Below are 19,001 nucleotides of genomic sequence, written 5' to 3' on the forward strand. Positions count from 1 at the left end.
TTAGGGTTGAAATATTACCAGTTTCTCAAGAGAATAAGGGATCACTGTTCATCTAATGGTGAAATATATTTGAGCCTGTGAATACCATGTAAAACTGTTTTAAATGAGAACTGCAGGTCTAACAGTTATATTACAGAAATAAAAAATTGAAAAAACGAAGTTATATATCACCACGTTTAATGAACAAGTCAGTCGCTGAAATTTAAGCCAACTGAGCATTGTTTTTTTACTGAGTGAAGCAGGTGTAAGCAGAAAAGTCCTGGCACCGCATCTAAAGAGAGAAAACGCAGCATTTGTTGATGTCCATGGGTCTGGACTTCAGGCAGTCATTAACACACATTAACACATACAACGCATACAGAAGGAGACACATTTACTACAGTCTTATGGATTAAGACATTACCAAAGCCAAAATACAGTCATACAATTTGATGGATTCATTTCCTGTTTACATAGATGTAGCACATTTAAAAAGAAAGCCTAGTAGAAAATGTTTAAACCAAAAATAATTCCTGTACATTAAATAAAACAGTATTATTGCTGACATTTCATTTGGACTGAAAGCTTCACTGAATTCACGCTTCTTCTAACATGTTTTGGTAAACACCTCCACAACTTCTTTCTGTTGGGAGTGGAAATGCCCCACTAAAATCTGGCATAACATTCATTTCCTGGAGGTCATGCTGTTTTTAAGTTTGTAGAAGAGAAGATATGCCTGGCTGGACCGAAGCTGATCCGCAGATATTTGTGCAACACTGTGAGAAAAGACAGAAGAGAATATATAAACAAAACTTGTTTTGGAATACACAAGTATTGGGACACCTTATTTTCCCAGTCATATGTGGTGCTTCCCAAATTGTTACCACAGAGTTCTACAGGCACACATTTGCATAGGATGTCTTTAGATGACATTGTATTATCTTTTCCCTTCACATGAGCTAGCAGACTTAGCATGACAATGCCCCTGTGCACAAAGAGAGTTCCATGAGGATATGATTTACAGGTTGCAGTGCAAGATCTTGAGTGGCCTTCACTAGAGCTCTAACCTCAACTCTGAACTCTTTTGGGATGAATTCGATTGCCGACTGCACCCCAGGCCTCTGCACCCTACATCAGTACCTGACTTTGCTAAAGCTGTTGTGTCTGAATGGGCTCAAATCTCCACATGTTCACTCCAAAATCTAGTGGAGCATCTTCCCGAAAGCATGGCGGTAATAATAACAGCAAAAGGACACTATATGTGGAATGGAACATTAAAAAAAAAATTAAAAGTCAGGTCTCCAAAAAATTTTGTATACATAGTGTAATATTGGGTAATCAGAGTTTGCTCTGATTAGAAAATTATCATAGCATCATTATAAAAAAAAAAATCTTATCATAAAACAGAGCAAAATCTACACAAAGTATACAAACTCCAAAAAAGAAAAATCTGTATATAGAATATATTTGTTTTTCTTAATTTCAATATAGTTGCTTTAAGCACCTGTTGTTGTTGTTTTTTTAAGATGTGCAGTGAATTTATACCATTCTATATATTCAAAATGTGCGTTGTGTTATTGATAAGACTCCCAAAATATGATCAGGGATTACTGTAAGAAAGGTTGTGCACTGACATAACAGTATTAGTATCAGAGTGTTTTCCACTCACCATGAATCATTATAACAGCACCAGCCTCCTTCTTCCTGGCAAAGAGCTGTGTAGTGACCCATATTCACAGTACCAGTGTGGTTGCATAAGGCATAAAGGTCATACAGCACCGGGCCTAAACACACAAATATTAATCTGTTGCATATTAATGTAATTATGGTTCATTGCTGAGCAAGGCGTATTGTGTTTTGTGGGTCATGTGTATTTAAGGGAAATCTGGCTCAAAATGAGGTAGTATCTATTGTTTAAAAGGCAGACACGGTGTCCTGAGTTTGGATTACTGTCTCTGTGAGGTCTCTGTATGCTTTAACAATCAGAATGTATAAATAAGTGATTTCAATGATCCTGACAAAGGCATGGCAGATGGCAACTAAAATAACCACTCATAACTATAATCCAATAATGTAATCCCACAAAATAAACCCTGGTTTACCAAGACTACACAGGTAAAGATCAAACAATGTCACCTGGTCTGGTGGACCTTAATGTTGGTTTCAACAATGAAGGTGTCAGAATTTAGCATTAACAGTTTAGGCTGGTGGAGGTCTTGGAATGGTGTGGGGAATGATTTTTTTAGTAGGCCTTGGGTCAAGAACCACTGGAATATCACAATTTATCAGAGTTTAGCATATATTTATAGCCACTATTTACCCATCGTATAATGACTTCTAGCATGATAATACATCATGTTACAAAGCACACACATCATCCAAAACAGTTCCATGAACATAACACTGAATTCATTTTATTTAACCAGATCTGAATCTGGTGAAATAAAAATAAAATGGTAGATTCACAGCAGGAACATTCTGCTGACAAATCCAGAGTGGATTTGTAATGTTTAACCAGGCCAAAATTCGCAAATGAATGTCTTCTATATGCAATAAATGCACAAAGGATCGATGGTGTTTCTAAGGGTAAATGTTTAGGGGTTGGTTCTACACAGAATTCATGTAGCATTCTTTAAACAAAATATGACCAGTGTGTGTGTCTATTTTGAGGGCAAATATTTGCATCCCCTTATAGAGAATTCATAGTATAGTGGCAGGAAATTGTACAAAACCAATTATTAAATTGAAAAATGTAAAACATCAGTGCAGATGTTTGCAACTCCCTTTTTTAATGATCTAAATGTTCTCTAATTATTCTTATGTCCACCCTTTGCCTCACACCTGCTATGTGTCCTCCAAACAGCCTTCGTTTAATCAAAGATAATGAACTGTGAATGATTAGATTAAATGTTGACCCACTATCTGAATACTCACCACAGCCACTGGGTCCAAATGGTCCCAAATCAAGATCAGTAAGAGGGAATGACACAGGTATGGTGTTTTTCCGGATTGAATATCTTGAAGCTGTAAAGCGTTTCAAGTCTAAGAATGGCAGTTAAGTGAACTCCTATGAACACTTACAATATTACTTAATGATTATATATATTATATAAGTATAGATTATTATATCACTTTTGTTAATTGCCATTATCCTGTAAATAAAGTGTAAAGGATACGTATCACCAGGATTTTAGGAAATCTCTGGATGGTCAGGCTTTTTGTAGCCTCTGTATGATGATTACACTTCTCACACATCTAAACCACATTAAACAAATTACATTAAGCAAACACATAGAGCATTGCCCATGCAGAAGTATGCATGAGCATTGCCCATGCAGAAGCTTGAGATGACTACCTACAGCCGAGTTTTCTTTGCTGAGTGTTTCCTTGTGTGAGAACAGATCCAAACAGTCCCGGAGTGTCACACCTGCTCTGGTGTCACACATCTAAAACAGAAGACAGGTGAACGTCAGGTCTACGCATGTCCCAGACAAGGCCTAAGGAGGGGGTGCGAGTTACCTTTGGGATAGGCAGTGAAAGATCACAGAACACATCGAATGTGTTGGAGGAGTGTGAGCATACAGAGCAGTGCAATGAGCTGCGCAGCTGTCCTGAGAACAAATCTGTAACCAGTGCAAAAAATCAGAGAACAAACAGTATAAGACTCATGAGCAGTTAAATTAAAGGTGCAATCGGTCATTCTGAAAAGGGGGTTTTAGAGCAAAGAAAATCATAGCGTTTTTCTTTTAAGTACCTTTTCCAGCTCTGAAATTACAGCTCAAAGAGAGCTCAATATAGCAAGCTGCTTCAATTGTATATCTGTTGATACCAGCTGTTAGCCAACACAGTCTCAGCATATTTCGTGATATAGTAAGTAATTTTAATCTATTGATTCCTGTTCATGGACACAAATTTCCCTCTTTTTGCTGACAGAAATACCAAAGGTAATCTTTTTTTTTATTTCCCATTTTCCCCATTTTTATCAGAAAATAAGGCAGAACATTTACGGTTAGGGTAACAGTAAGGTTTATAGTGTAATAAATGTGTGTGTCTCTAATTAACGCAGTCTCCTTAACTAACCGGGAGAATGTATTTACTGTATTTTGACTGGAAGGAACCACCGTCGATGGTTTATAATAACGAGTAGCTTAATGACTACAATGCAATAAAGACAAGGATTAAATCCCCTGCTTAAATGTTAAGCAATAGTGCTTGAACATTAAAAACAATCAATAACAAACGAGGAGGGAAAAAAAAAAACAGCGTCTGTGGTATCCAGTGGCAGAAAGAAAACTGGCGGAGGCACCAAAAATACTTCCTATTGAAATACCTTACATAGAAAGCCATCCTCAGTGAAAAATAAGAGAAATGTATGTCTATGAGCATAAATCAATAGATTACGGTATATAAAATGCCATGAGACTGGACTGTGTTAGCACAATGTTTAGTATGAGTGAGCATTAATTTATTATTATAATTACTTGGCAAACCTGAACAACACAGTTCCTATTGTAACAATGTATTGTTAAACTGAACGTCCAGGCTCGGAACATGTAAACAGAAGCCTGGAAGCAGACACTAGGTTTTGCAAATTACAATTCCTATCTTGATTGTTTTAGGTTCTAAATATCTTTCACATATTGCAAAGCGGCCCTTTAAAAAAAAAGGAAAATATTTTATATTGCCACTTATGCTTACCTACAATCATACTGTCCTCTTTATCCACATGTCTCTTCCACATAGCAGCAGCAGCTTCTGAAATTCTAATTGGAATAGTTAGTGTAAGAGTTAATTGACTATACCGATGAAAAGCTGCTAACTTTTGATGAGATTTTTTCTGTCTGTACCTGAACCGAGTGTTGCTGGGCTCAGGAGTGGTAGAGTTGGCAGGGTGATGTGAGGGTCGGCGATTGATTTCTGTATGTAATCGGTCCAAAAGGAATCGCAAGAACTCCTGAGCATCCTGCTGACTGTGGGAGTAGAGGAGTGAGGAGGTAATGTTTATTAACTACAAAATGTACTGTGTATATATATATATATATATATATATATATATATATATATATATATATATATATATATATATATATATATATATATATATATATATATTGTATATCAAATATAGTTCTGTGGATTGCTCCATTCTGATAAGTCAGATGGTGTTCATTCATTTTCTGTAACAGCATGGCTTATAAAAAAAAAAAAAAAAAAGTGTAGTCATTGATATAGTGTAATTTTTTTCCTATTTTGAAACATTTATGTAGCCCTTTCTGAATGACTATCCACTGTCAGCACTTTGTAATAGTCAGAAATAAAGCTGTCAGTTATCAGACAAAGTAAAATTTCAGGACAAACAGAATCACGGTTTCTTTGTAAAACAGCAAGCTGTAACTTCAGGTGAATGAAACCAGAAAGGCTGGTGAAGAAATGACTGTTTAGAGCTTTTCTAACGGAAATCATAACAGGAAGTAACTTTTTCGTGGTTGTTTCAAAACCATCAAACATTGTTATGAACGTATGAAAATTAGATAAATGAGCCATGCTGTTTTGCTTACATACTACATTGTACATTGTTACTACACGTTGTAATGCCACTGCAACATTCCTGGTCAGTTCTGTGAATCCAATTAACAATATAACACCAGCTATTAGAATAGATTGCTGGTGTACCTACTTGTATCCACTGAAGTAAGGCATAGCCTCTTTAAAGACATGGTAGAAGCGTTCAGGATTGACTGTCCTCTTCGCTTCATCTGTGCACCACAGCTTTTCCAAAACTTTAGTGAATTCTGAAAAAAAGAATTAAAGATAGTATGGCTGACAGAGTATACTTAAGTGAATTGAATTTCAGAAGTTTAAAAGTATTGACCCTTTAATTATATAACATAAAATATTACCAAGTGCATGAAATATTGCAAAACTTTTTGCTGCAAACTATTTTTAAAATATCAAATCGCATGTACTGTTTAAATTTTTTTTTTTAAAGCTAATGGAAACTGTCTTATAACTAATGTGTGAAGCAATGAAAATCAATTGGACATAATGAATTATCATAGGGAACACTGCTCACACCATTCATCAGCTCTGGCTCTTGACTAGAGCACATGTCCTGGATGTAGGTTTTAGTCAGACAGTAGTCTCTAAGGCCCTGAGTATGCGAGAGACACTGTACAATAGCATTCAGGAAACACTGAGAGAAAGAGAGCATAAATAAAAATAACAATATTTGTACCACAATAGTATCGAATACTCAATGAGGCAATAAGAAAGCAGTAAATATTATTTGACATTACTTTAACATACCATGTTTCCAGAATTATGCAGTCCAACTTGTCCACTGCAAAGAGTTAGCTCTTTCTGTAGGGTGAAACTTGAGATTGGTAAACATCCCTTATAATCACTCATGTACATTATATGGACAAAGATATTTTGGAACACCTGACTTTTCCAGCCATATGTGGTTCCGCCCCATACTGTTACCACCTAGTTGAAGACACTCGATTGTACAGGATGTCTTTGGATGTGGTAGTATTACATTTTCCTCTTCAGTTGAACTAGTAGACCCAAAACAGTTCCAGTGCACAAAGTGAAAAATCCTGAGTGGCCTCCTATAGAGCTCTGACCTCAACCCTATCAAACTCCTCTGGAATGAACTGGAATGCTGACCGCACCCCAGGCCTCCTCACCCTACATCAGTACCTGACTTTACAAACACCCCTGTGACTGAATGAGCACAAATCTCCACAAGCATACTTCAAAATCTTGTTAAAGGTTGTTATCACCGCAAATAAGGACTAAATGTGGAATGGGATGTTCAAGAAGCACAAACCTTTGTCCATATAGTGCGGCTAAAGACGGATCATTTCATTCTACTTCATAATAAACCATATCAAATGACCCTGTCAGGTTAAAATCTCTGGTTAGTGTACAGTTTCCAATTATACATATCTAATCCTATTATCACATACAGGGAACACGCTCATTGAGGTTGCATAAGTTAACTACAAAAGCATGTACTAAGTTCAGACAGTTTTTTATTCAAACTTGTGCACATGGGTTTTTGTTATTATGCAACAATAATGACTGTAATGTAAATATGCTACATGCGTAAACTAAAGGTCTAAGAAACGCTCCAATTTAACCTTCAAAATACAACCAGGTCAAAAAAGGGTAAGAGAATAAAGGAAAGAATCTGACCAGGAACACGGTTATTCCCCAGATAGCAAATCTTTTTCAATAATAACATTTCCCACAAATTTTTCATTTCATTTATACCCCCACATACTGTATATGCCAAATATCGTACATATTTATTTCTTTTTTTAACGAATGACATCATACTTTACGTGCTTTATATTTAAATTTTTATGTTGGAAAACATCTACAAAAATATTAGTTCTGGTTAATTATAAAAGTTTGTGAGAACAATTTAATAAAATTTAAAATATTGAATAAAACAAAAGAATGTGCAACACCTCGACCATTCAATACACAATTTCTAGCACATTATTTAAATGAATGCAAATTTGTCATATTGAGCATGTTAACTGCTTGATACAAAGAGAAATCTTTTTTCTGAGCCTTATCCCCATCAGCGATCCACATGGACACTCGGTCTGTATCTACAGAAAACAATAAAGACACCATTGTGCACAATGTCCACGTATGTGGACACCCAGGTCGTAGGAGGTTAAAGCAAAAAATGGAACATAGCAAATACTGCAATTCATGCAAATATTTCTAAAATTCAATTTTACATTAAAGTTGCAGCTGATCATTTCATTTGTAATTAAAAACCATGTTAAACTAAAAAAATAAATAAATTAATTAATAAATCTGAACAGAAGCATGTCTTTTTAGAATCCAGAAAGTACAACCTACTGGCCTGCTTCTATCATTGTCAAGTGTCACCATAGTAACTATTTAATTATTTTATTTTTTCATTAAAAGTTTTTTAAATCTGTTTTATTATTACAGTTTATATAAATGATTTTACAGCCTAATTTAATTACAACTTCTTGTTAAAGCTGCTGATCTAGCAAAAGTAAGACATTTGACCAATCACATCTAAGAATTACAGAGCACTGTGGTATAAGGTATGTTAGAATAAAAATAAAAATTAAAAAAATTTAAATTAAAAAACAGTAAATGATAATCTATTCCCCTGAAAAAACACTAAGCATCTCACCTCTTTGTCAGCCACCAGCAACAAGCCCATGAGAGAAGTATACAGCACCGACTGTGAGATGTCCATGTTTTCATTCTGGCTCACCAGTGAGCGACACAGGGCCTGGCACGAGGTGTCCATCTGAGCCTTCAGCATTGAGCCGTTACACTCTATACTTACACCATGCAATGTGGAGACGAATTTGAGGATTGAATCAATCAAGCATTAGCCTGTTTTCAAAAATGCATTGCATAAATACCCCACAAATAAAATTCTATGAAATACTGCAATACCGAAAAACACTTAACTGGTCAAGGTACACAGATGTTACTATATGGTTATTGTCTTTACCCAGGTTTGTCAAGTCTTTCGGCTACATTCCACTCTCACTATAGCTGCCAATCACCAGCCACCATTCAGACCAGCAAACCTTTAATCACCACTAATCTTTCAAGTCTCTTAGTAGGAGTGTCTATTTTTAGCCTTTCAGTCGCTTGGACATTTAAAACCCATAGGTTCAGTACTGAAATCTAGTTTTTTTTTTTTTAATTTACAAATATTAACTGAAAAGTTTAGTCATGACCATCTTATCTTCAAATGTGATGTGAAGAAATGTAGAAGATCAAGAACATCAAGAACAAGATGAATAAAAACCAGAATAATCAGAGGATCCCAAAAAATGAATAGTGAAAGATAAAGATTTAAATGAAAACAAAAGTAAAAAGCAACAGTTATGAAGAAAAAGTTTGGAAACACACATCAAAGAACACAACATTGTCTTTATGACATTTTAACATACATCGTTTTGCCATTTTTGTTATATGCAGTTAGAAGTGAACAGCACTGTAACTCAACACATTAAGTACAACCCAAGATATTTCATCTCGTCTTCTTCTTTCCCTATATAATGTGGACTTTAAAGTGAACCCAAATTACAATTGAATTTACAATCAACAAAGTTCTAAAACATAACAGTCGAAAGCATGTATATCAGTGTGTACAAGCTTGTTATTGCACTTCAAGCTTATATACGTCTATAGATCATAGAATACCATTTACTCATAAGTACATTGAGATCTCTTTCTGACATATTGTCATGGTTGAAATTCAACTTCGCATGAATCTTGTCAGTTTAACAGAGGGAAAAAAAATATTTTTTGCACCTACATTCACATTCAACATCAGATCCTATCACATTGCTCACAAGCAGTAACCAAAAGGGTAATGTACTACAAATCATTATAGCACAATTGAAATTACTTTTTTGTGAGTCTTCATTATACATCTATAAGCTACATAAGGAACAGTAATGAGCTCATAGGCTCATTGCCTAATAGACACTTATTTATGCAACTATTTATAAATACCGTTGACTTCATTAATAAGAAAGTTTGTAAACTCGATCAGGTCCTTACATGAAAGGATTGTGACTGCATGGACCAGGAACAATAGCTTTGTCCTTGTCACCTCTGACCTATGTGTCTATCATCTCCACATCAGAATTCAGGCTCAGTTCGGCGATGTGGTCGAGCGGGGGCTCAGAACTTCGCTGAGCTTTGAATTGGCTGGTCTGTGCATCTCTGTCTCGCGATTGGATGATGGCTTGGCGCAAGCAGGAAATCCATTGCTGCTTGTTGAAGGTGTCGTTGGCCTGCAGGCTGTGCGATTGAGCCTTAGTGCGCCCCCTGCTGCTCACACGGAAGCAGTTCTTCACTGTGAGTAATGGTGAGAAAGAGGTTATTAGCAACCAGACAAACACATTCAACTGGTGATGTGGGTTTAAAATAACACTCCTAAACTGATATGCAGTGACTTACAAATCTTACTTCGATGCCATAATAACAATGAATTGGATGTAAATGGAACTATTGATATGTTTAGCTAAGTCTAACAATATTTATATTTATTTAAAGTGACAAATTATACTTTTATCATTATACTTTTTAGCCCTCAATGGTCACACAACTTTCTGTAATCACTTCCATCTAACCAGCTATAACTAGTCATTCGTTCACCAGAATATTTCCCCAGTCTTGCAGCCAATTACAAGAAAGAATGCAGTTTGTTGTCTCACTTAGAACCACAAAAGCCTTATAAGTGATAACGGAAAACTTCTGACTGTTTTGAAGCAATGACACTGAAGAGAGCTTCATAAACTGTGTAATAAATGTATCCCATATAATAATGTATTATAACAGTCAAATTAATATGTTAATATTAATATGTTAATCATCGAAAGCACACGGTTAAATTACTCATTACAAGAAAAAATGCTACAAATGCTAGTATAATAATAAATGCATATACCAATATATAAGTTTAAAACCTTTTAATTTGACAACTAATATCCTTCACTAGGATAACAAGATCACTTAGACTCCGGCCGTGTCGCACTCACACCTATTTAAACAGCTGTTCACATTATGCAAAGAAACATACTGTACATTTTACCTTTGTCGTTGCCAGTAAAGGCACCACGGAACGATCCGGAACTGCTGGCCTCTCCATCAGGCAGGTCCTCCAGGAAAATTTGGGCAGCAGGTAAGGGTTGACGGTAAACCTGGAACTGCACCATGCCATCCTTGTCCTGCACCACTGGCCGAGTCAAAACCAGCACCAGCTCGAACAGGAACACGTGCAGCTTCTGCCGAGGTCAGGTAGTGATGAAACAAACAAACAAACAACAAAGTGTTTTGTCTTATGTTGTCTGTCTGCACTGTCTATCAGTACTGTTTTTCGTCTGCACTGTTTGCACTGGGTTGCACTCGATGCACTTTATGTAGCTTTGTGTTGTGTTGTAGCTCTATGTTGTTGTTTAGTGTAACACCAGGGTTCTGGAGGAATGTTGTCTCGCTTTTACTGTGTACCACTGTGTATACTAGAAATGACAATAAAAGCCACTTGACTTGACTTGCTGAAAAACAAAAAGTATAAGATTATCTTTACCTGTCCTTTGGTGCTCTTGAGTTCCCCGTGGCAGTAGAGAAAGCGTGAGGAGTGAATCTCTGGAACTCTTTGACCCTCCTCTGGGTAGCAGAGACCTCGTTTGTAAAACTGACACTCAGCCTCACCGGTCTTACTGTTCACCTCAGTAATGATGCTCTGGATTACCTCCATCTATATGCATAGACAAATTCAGGCTGTTTACATATATTATATTAATATTATCTCTACCTATAGTGCATTAAATATCTGTATTTAAATAAATATAAATATACTAAATATAAACTTAAAAAGTTATCTTTTTAGCTCTGACAGTTTCTCGGCCACAGAGAGAAGTGCTGGATGGGCTGGATGGTTTTTATCACCCTCTCCCACCTCTACCCATGTTTAGTCTCATTCAAAGCACCACAAATCAGCTCATGCTGTTACTAAGGATGAATAAATGCTGAAAATGAATGTGTCTTATAAAAACCCGTTTAGTTTTATTCCGTTGTGTCCCTCCTATTTGTATCTGTTCCTCTTTAGCTCTTTTTAACACATTATCAAGTCATTTCTTAATCATTTATTCACGTTCCCTAGTATTCACAGTAGGTTCGATTTGGGAAGAACTCACAGCCTGAGGCAGCGTGTCCTCATCAGGGTGATCGTGCGGCGTACTCTTCAGGATCTCCTTCAGAAGCAGCGGGTATTTCACCAGGCGACTGCGTGGCAGATCCAGGAAGTTCCACAAATCCAGTTTCCTGCTGAAGGATGACTCTTGGCACAAGCGGAGGAATTCCTCTACACGTCGTACCTGCTTTTTCTGGTCTAGCAGGGCTTTGGCACCCACTTGGTTACAGCAGTAAGTGACATATGCATCCAGGCAAGGGAACTAAAATAGAAGGAATACTGTAGTCAGAGTTGCTGAATGACAAAAATCCACAAAATCTGTAAAATTATCTATGAACTTCTTTTGCGAGGTCTGCTCCATTATAAAAGCATGCTTTTTTTTTTTTTTTTTTTTTTTATAACACCTACCCAGTCCATCAGGGTCGGCCCAATCTCCCCCACTGTCTTCTCTGACCCTCTCAATCCTTCCAGACGAGTCAAAAAATCTGCATCAACACAAAAACATCAATAACCTATGGTTAACTATGAACCAAGTATGGCCCAAAAGTATTGTATTCAAACAGCCATTAAAAAAAAAAAAAAAAAAAAAACACAACAAGGAATACAATGTAAAACAATTAGACATAAGAAATAACAATAAATGTATTAATAGTGAAGAATTTACATTATATTAACTTAATAATTTGTGATTCTTTTTTTTATATAATATAATTGGAATTATACATGATGGGGTTTTTCCAAAAATATTAAACCATAGCAATTTGCTACAAACAGATTATTTAATAGAAGAAAAAAACATTGTTTTATCATTTTCATGTTTTAAAATACAGCAGCCACACAAAGTCCATGTGTACACTGGCACAAATAGAACCAGCACAATCCTTTTTTTTGTTGTTTGTTTTTTTTAAATATGTACTTTCTGACCAATCAGAATGAAGCATTCATTAGTTATAACTCATAAATTATATAAAGTAAAACTAATGCTTTGTTTGCCAGTTTCTTTTGTATCTTCTAAACAGCACTTCAACCCCTTGAACATTACTGTTGACCGCTTTGTGACAACTTAAACATTGCTCACTGTATTGACAACTATTATAATTATTTTTAATTATACACTGATTTCTGACAATCAAGCCTGTAGAACAAGAACATCTGTACCCATTTGGCTTGTTTGCTAAGTAAAGGTACATTTCACTTTTTCTATTGAAAACCAATTTAAACAAATAAATTGGTTGCAGATTTACAAACACACCTTCATGGAGTGGAATCAATGAATCCAGAGTCCCAAATATTTGACCCAGTTCACTTTCAGTCATGATTTCCAGTTTTAGCATCGGCTCATAGTAAACCTGGAACCACAGAGCAGGACAAAAGTATTAACTAACAGAGCACAAAGAGCAGACTAACTGCAACATATGGTTACTGCATATAACAAACCTTTTTGACCAAATTGAGGTCTTCTATCAGCTGTTTCTCTCCTTGTGTCATTTCATAGATCACCTGTGAGACACAAAATAAGATCCAAAAAGTTCAGCTTTAAGCCACTGCATATTTTCTAATTATGGAACATGTTAAAATAGATCAGAGAAGAATGACTTAGAGATGAAAGGAAATCAATAGAAACCAAAAATGAGCGCACTTTACAAGTGTGGTGAGTAGAAAAACATTTCAGGACACACAACACATCAAGAATAAAGAATCTGCAGCTACTATGGAAACATACACCCCCTCCCCCAACACTTCCCCCAAATTGTACAGTTGAAGTCTGGAATTTTGCTTATCTTTAAGTGTACAGTTTGGGGGAAAACTGTTCCCATGCTAGCCTTCGATTCTTGTTCTTGGCAAACAGAAAGGAAGCCCAATGTGCTCTATTGCTGGTGAAGCTGATCACGCTCAAGGTTTGATGGTTTGTGCCGGTTTACATGTTTTTCTCCTCACCGTGGCAAATTCATTTAGGTTACTATACTATTCATGGTATGGAGTTCAAATCAATTATTTTCCTCTGATATCTTTTATGAACAATCAGAGGTGGAAAGTAATGAATTACAAATACTTTGTTACTGTACTTTTTCACTATTTATTTTTCAGACAACTTTTTACTTCCACTCATTACATTTTTACACAAAAGTCTTTACTCTCTACTTCTTACATTTTCAAAACAGGCTCGTTGCTTTACTGGTAATCTACTTGGTCACATGATCGATATCTTTTTTTTCCTCACTGCCTATCAACCTATTTCTTGTCATTGCGCAGCTTTTACAATCTACCACTGGTGTATCATTTCCTGGCTCTTACACACCACAGACGTAGGCTAGTTTACGAAGCTAACAACGAGCAAGGCAGAAGGCAGCAAGAAGTATAACTAACATGGATGAGACAGAGGGAGACAGTGATGTAAACATGACTGAGAACAGAGATCCCACTAATCATCAACTTTGCACTGCTTGTGTTCTATATGGTGGTTGTTCAGAATGAATACATTCATTAGATAACATTTTAAATTCTTTTGGATCAATATGATGTGAGGGCGACACCAAAACCTGTAGTGGAAATGGCTACTTTTTACCTAAGTACATGTCAGAGCCCAAATTTCTTTACTTTAAACTGTGTGAAAAAGTGTAGTCAGTACTTTTACCAAAGCCCTTAAAAACATGAGAATCTGTACTTCTACATGCATGAAGGATGTGTACATTTGCCATCTCTGTCAACAATTTATTTCCATTCCCAGAACTTTTGCTCATGCAGTGTTTTTTGCACCATTCTTTGTAGACATTTTGTCTTTCTCAGATGAGAAATACTTGAACCAGCTCATCCGGTACTGACAACCATGCCATGGTTAGTCACAGACCTCAAACTTTTCTTCGCAATGTGAACATTAGCTAAAGCTTGATGTGTATCTGCATGATTTTTTTTCTTTTTTTATTGTGCTGTTGAAACATGATTGACAATGTTTTGGTGTTGTTATTAGAGAGGAAAGTGAGTCTACTAGGCATCTGTGAATTTAATTTAAAAAAAAAAAAAAAAAAAAAAAAAAAAAAAGCGCTATACATCGTATGCTTGTCCTGGCTGCCAGAGCTATAGGCACTATAGAGCTCTCTATTCCCTAAGAGATGGGACAGTTTTCAGGGATGCCAAATCCAACTCATGAGTTAATCATTAGGTTTAGTTAAAGTGTTAAAGAAAGAAAGCCTGTTACCATAGACTATAAATCAGATAGCTGGTAATGCATAATAATGCCATTATACAATGCTAAGCAGCAGTATTAAAAGCTATTTATATAGTGTGACTGTTCATACAAACCAAGCCAATGACAAGTGCTGTGTTTGCTGAGGTGGCTCTACTAAAATCTGAAAAAGAGAACATGGCTCGGAGGCAGCTCAGTAACTTCCTGTTTCATAACACACATCCCTCAGTGCCACAGCCTAAATGTTGCTGTAGCAGTTCAGCAGCCTTTTAGAGATTTTGCAATATGTAAAATCTTGGATGCTGTAAAGGAACCTGTAGGAACTTAAACTGATCACCAGAAAAGAAATAAACACCTTTTTTCTCTGAAACAAATCAATTGTGAGTGGCAAACTAGTGGTTTCTTGTATTCCACTACCCAGTGGTGCAACTGCACATTTGCTGAGGGGTATGCAAGATCATGGTTGGCGCCCCCTCCCCCTCGAGAACAGAATGGTAAATACGAGAATAAAAGCACTGCGTAAACTGCATACCCTATTTTTGCGCCTCTGCCACTAACTACAGTAGAATAGACCCTTGGTTACTAGTACAGTATTGAACACACTACAGATGTTGACCCTGGTAATGTTTCCAATCCCCGGACAGCTGTCCTGCCATACCTCCTGTCTCTTAATCTCTTTAGCACTAAGATCCTGGCTCAGGCTGTCCACGGTGTCACTCCACAACTGGCTGCTGCGTCTCCGTGGGAATGAAGAAGCTTTCTGTCGGGTTCGAATCGGCATTGGTGGCATCGGCCTCGCTTCCGTACGGAAGCTGATGGATCTCTAGTGGTATGAACACAAGAATTTGCGCCTGTCGTTAGGATTTAAATCAGTCATCAGACTCAAAGCAGGAAACATCAAGTTTTTTTACATTCACAGCATTTGGCAGATGCCCTTATCCAGAGCTACTTACATTTTTCTCTCATTTATACAACTTAGTAGCTATGGGGTTAAGGGCCTTGCTCAGGGGCCCAGAAGAGGCAGCTTGGTGTGGCTGGGATTTGAACTTCAGATCCAAAGTCCAATGCTTTAACCAGTAAGCTACAACCTCCCCCTTTTTACACTATAGGAAGCTCATTAATTGAACTTTAACTGCTTAAATTAAAAATCACACACAGCTGTACACTATATGGGAATAATGTCCTCAGAAAAATTTACTTGTCCAGTCATATATAGTTCTTGCCCAAACTGTTACCACAAAGTTGGAGGCATTTTGTATAATTGTATAGGATGCCTTTGGATGTGGAAGCATTAAATATTCACTTGGACTATGAGATTTAAACCTGCTCCAGCCTGACTATGCTTTTGTGCACAAAGCTCAATGACTTACATGGGTTGGAACAAAAGATCTTACTATAGAGCTCTGACCTCAAACCTTTGGGATGAAGTGGAATGCTGACTGCACCCCAGGCCTCATCACCCTACATCAGTAGGTGACTTTACAAACTTCACTTACTGAGTTAAATAATCTAAAGGAAAACATGCTAGAACAGTGGAGATTTTAATAATAGCAAATTCGGAAAAAATTGAATGGCGAGGTGTCCACAAACTTTTGTCCATTTACTGTAAATGCTAATGGTAATATTAAAAGCAGGGGAGGGACGTGTGTTATAAATGATCTATAAGAGCAATAAAACCTATTTGATTTTTTTTTTTCCGATCAGCTTTTGGACCAATGAGGGGTATATCATAATGTTTTGAAATAATGTAGTTGCAGATATGCTCACGTGTCAACTGCACTGCAGTTAACATTCAATAAATTATCTTTTTTTTTTTTTTTTGCTTACCTGGATGGACTGTCCCAACCGCTTCAGTGCAGGGGTCTTCACTGGCGTTATAATACCAGTAACTCCACTACTTCTATCCACTGGTTTTACTCTCTTGTTACAAGGTCCCTACCATTTAAGTGACAAGACAAGATAGAGATGAGTCCTCTACAATCAAAGATTCATGTTTCTACAGATTTCACACATCTTCAGCTCTACATACTGTACCTCAGAGTCGTGTGGGGGATCAACCGGAAAGTCATCTTCATCCTGAAAAAAAATGAAGGATTCAAAATTTGGTTCCGAATGCGCCGAAAATAAAGAGTGCACGCAGAAAGGGTTAAGGAATGCCATCAGAATGCAATCTAGCAATCTGCAATTTTTTTTTCCCCCCAACAATTATAGTCTTCTTTTAATACACAGCATCTATTTAAAATAAACACCCAGCACTGCAGACGCTGTGGTAATTATTGAACAAATAATACATGAGGTTGTGTGATGGTGTTTCTGTGGTAAAGAGATGATGAGAGCATGTCAAGCTGCAAGAGATAAAAGAAACATAGCAGGGAGCTGAGCTGTGAACATGGTAAGGCCTCTTTCCGGTATGACAGGAAACTGAATTGTAAATTGAAAAAGAAAAAAAAAAAAGAATTCAAGTGAGAGAAAAATACATTTTCCTACTGACAAGTGAAGCGCTAAAGTCACTGCTGACTCTCAAACACATTTTATATTTTGACATTTAGTGATTTGTTGCTGGAGGAGTTGGTGAATTAGGAGCCAAAGAACCCCCCCCAAAAAAAAACACACTGTACTGAGAATCACAGTCACCTGGCCTCAGAAGCAAGGTTTGTGGCCTTAACTTCCGTGGCAAAGCAGAAAATGAAAGAATTTGTTACGGACGGAAACAGAGCAACGATTATGTCCATTTAAGGAGGATTTGAAATGAAAATGGATTTAATAGTAACAGATACAGTGGCAATTGAGACGTGTGGACTAAAAAAAATATATATATATATTTTTATATATATGCAGATTTAAAAATGTAAGCTGCAATACATTTATAATGTATTTCATGTTGAGTTCAAACACTCAAAATTTCAGCAGATATACTGAAACTCTATGCTTTAAAAAAAAAAAAAAAAAAAAAAAAAAAAAAAAAAACTCACATATTCTTCTGAGATTCGGGCTGAAAATTCAGCATCACTGCTTGGATCCTGTTTCCTTTTTTTCTGCTCAGAAAGTAACAGACAAAATATTGATTTGCCTTAAAGGCACATAGTTAGGCCTAACCTCCCATAGTCTGCGATAAAGCTGGCGGAGCAGGAAAGCAACTTACCCCTGCAAACTCTGAAAGGTTGGCACATGTGAGGAGTCTCTCTCTTGATACAGGAGACCTTCAAATATATGTAACGAGTTAGATGTTGGCATGACTAAAGAAGTCAGACAATAATCATGTTAACATAAAACCGGATGCTTATAACGGATAAATATATTACAGAAGTGTGAAATCCTGGAACTACACTAAAAGACAAAACGTGTGAATTAGGAAAGTCTAAAACTAATGATCTAGATCAATAGGAGAAAAATAAATGCAGGCAAAATGAATACAAAGAAAATAACTAACAAAAACCTGGCCGCAACAAATAATGAAGCCTTACCAGGAAGGTGACAAATTGGTCTCCGTCTCTTCAAGCTCCATCTTTGTCTCCTTCACAACATATTTAGATATTAAAACTCCAACTCCTCCAATCAAAAAGGACTCTTTTTTTTTTTTAGTCCTCTGGGTCTATCAACACCTGTTGCACCTCTTCGGGGGAATGGAAGAGCAGTTTTTTTTTCTTTTATGCGGTACCAACTATACACCTCCTCTCTTCCTCTTACATGTCTGAAACCCACATCCTGTATCAAGTTCTTGCTTCCTGTTAGCACAAAACAGATTGAAGCACAGGCCAAAGCCTAACTGCCTTTATAACACATTTTACAAATGAGTAGTATACATGAGGAAGTTACATATAATGATTCATTTTGTCAAAACGAGGTCAGAGTTACCCAAGGAGCAAGATGTTGCATGAATCCTATTTAGTCATTTATTTATTTATTTCACTGTGCAGCTTGCATGGTAGTACTGAAACTTCGGGCCCCTAAGTTTAGTCTTTTTCCTGTTGAAAACTTTAAACGCGCTTCACTAGATTCTAAAACAGGAAGAGGCGTAGCTCATTTGTTGCATGTTGAATTTGTGTACACGTAACCAGATTCAGTCATTAAATGTCACAGCTCTTTTCCCTCACACTCTCCCACAGACTCAATTAT

General features: G+C 36.7%; 2 protein-coding genes across 6 annotated transcripts; both read right to left on the bottom strand.

The window, feature by feature from the left end:
- Positions 1 to 543: 543 nt before the first annotated feature.
- usp21 (ubiquitin specific peptidase 21) lies at positions 544 to 8,546 on the bottom strand. Of its 4 annotated transcripts, none has more exons than XM_083570025.1 (13): positions 8,501 to 8,546; positions 8,171 to 8,379; positions 6,286 to 6,339; positions 6,055 to 6,130; positions 5,657 to 5,771; positions 4,827 to 4,949; positions 4,678 to 4,742; positions 3,499 to 3,602; positions 3,339 to 3,425; positions 3,156 to 3,234; positions 2,914 to 3,021; positions 1,649 to 1,763; positions 544 to 755 (listed from the first exon to the last, which is right to left on the bottom strand). In XM_083570025.1, the coding sequence occupies exons 2-13, from the start codon at positions 8,303 to 8,305 to the stop codon at positions 665 to 667; spliced, it is 1,152 nt and encodes a 383-aa protein (XP_083426151.1). In that variant the 5' UTR covers positions 8,306 to 8,379; positions 8,501 to 8,546; the 3' UTR covers positions 544 to 664. The 4 variants fall into 4 exon arrangements, 3 of the variants coding, with proteins under 3 accessions (XP_083426151.1, XP_083426149.1, XP_083426150.1); XM_083570023.1 differs by having other exon boundaries at positions 6,055 to 6,172; XR_014538060.1 differs by having other exon boundaries at positions 621 to 755; positions 2,914 to 3,003; positions 3,163 to 3,234; positions 6,055 to 6,172.
- Positions 8,547 to 8,908: 362 nt separating this feature from the next.
- arhgef3l (Rho guanine nucleotide exchange factor (GEF) 3, like) lies at positions 8,909 to 18,870 on the bottom strand. 2 transcript variants are annotated; one of them, XM_083570021.1, is made up of 13 exons: positions 18,350 to 18,870; positions 18,028 to 18,085; positions 17,858 to 17,920; positions 16,920 to 16,961; positions 16,713 to 16,820; positions 15,544 to 15,708; positions 13,139 to 13,201; positions 12,954 to 13,050; positions 12,110 to 12,186; positions 11,706 to 11,963; positions 11,096 to 11,266; positions 10,601 to 10,793; positions 8,909 to 9,862 (listed from the first exon to the last, which is right to left on the bottom strand). In XM_083570021.1, exons 1-13 carry the CDS (start codon positions 18,388 to 18,390, stop codon positions 9,624 to 9,626), a joined length of 1,575 nt encoding a protein of 524 aa, XP_083426147.1. In that variant the 5' UTR covers positions 18,391 to 18,870; the 3' UTR covers positions 8,909 to 9,623. The 2 variants fall into 2 exon arrangements, with proteins under 2 accessions (XP_083426147.1, XP_083426148.1); XM_083570022.1 differs by lacking the exon at positions 17,858 to 17,920 and having other exon boundaries at positions 18,350 to 18,533.
- Positions 18,871 to 19,001: the final 131 nt, after the last annotated feature.

Source organism: Silurus aristotelis (genome assembly GCF_946808225.1).
Source record: "Silurus aristotelis genome assembly, chromosome: 19".
Taxonomy (NCBI): domain Eukaryota; kingdom Metazoa; phylum Chordata; class Actinopteri; order Siluriformes; family Siluridae; genus Silurus; species Silurus aristotelis.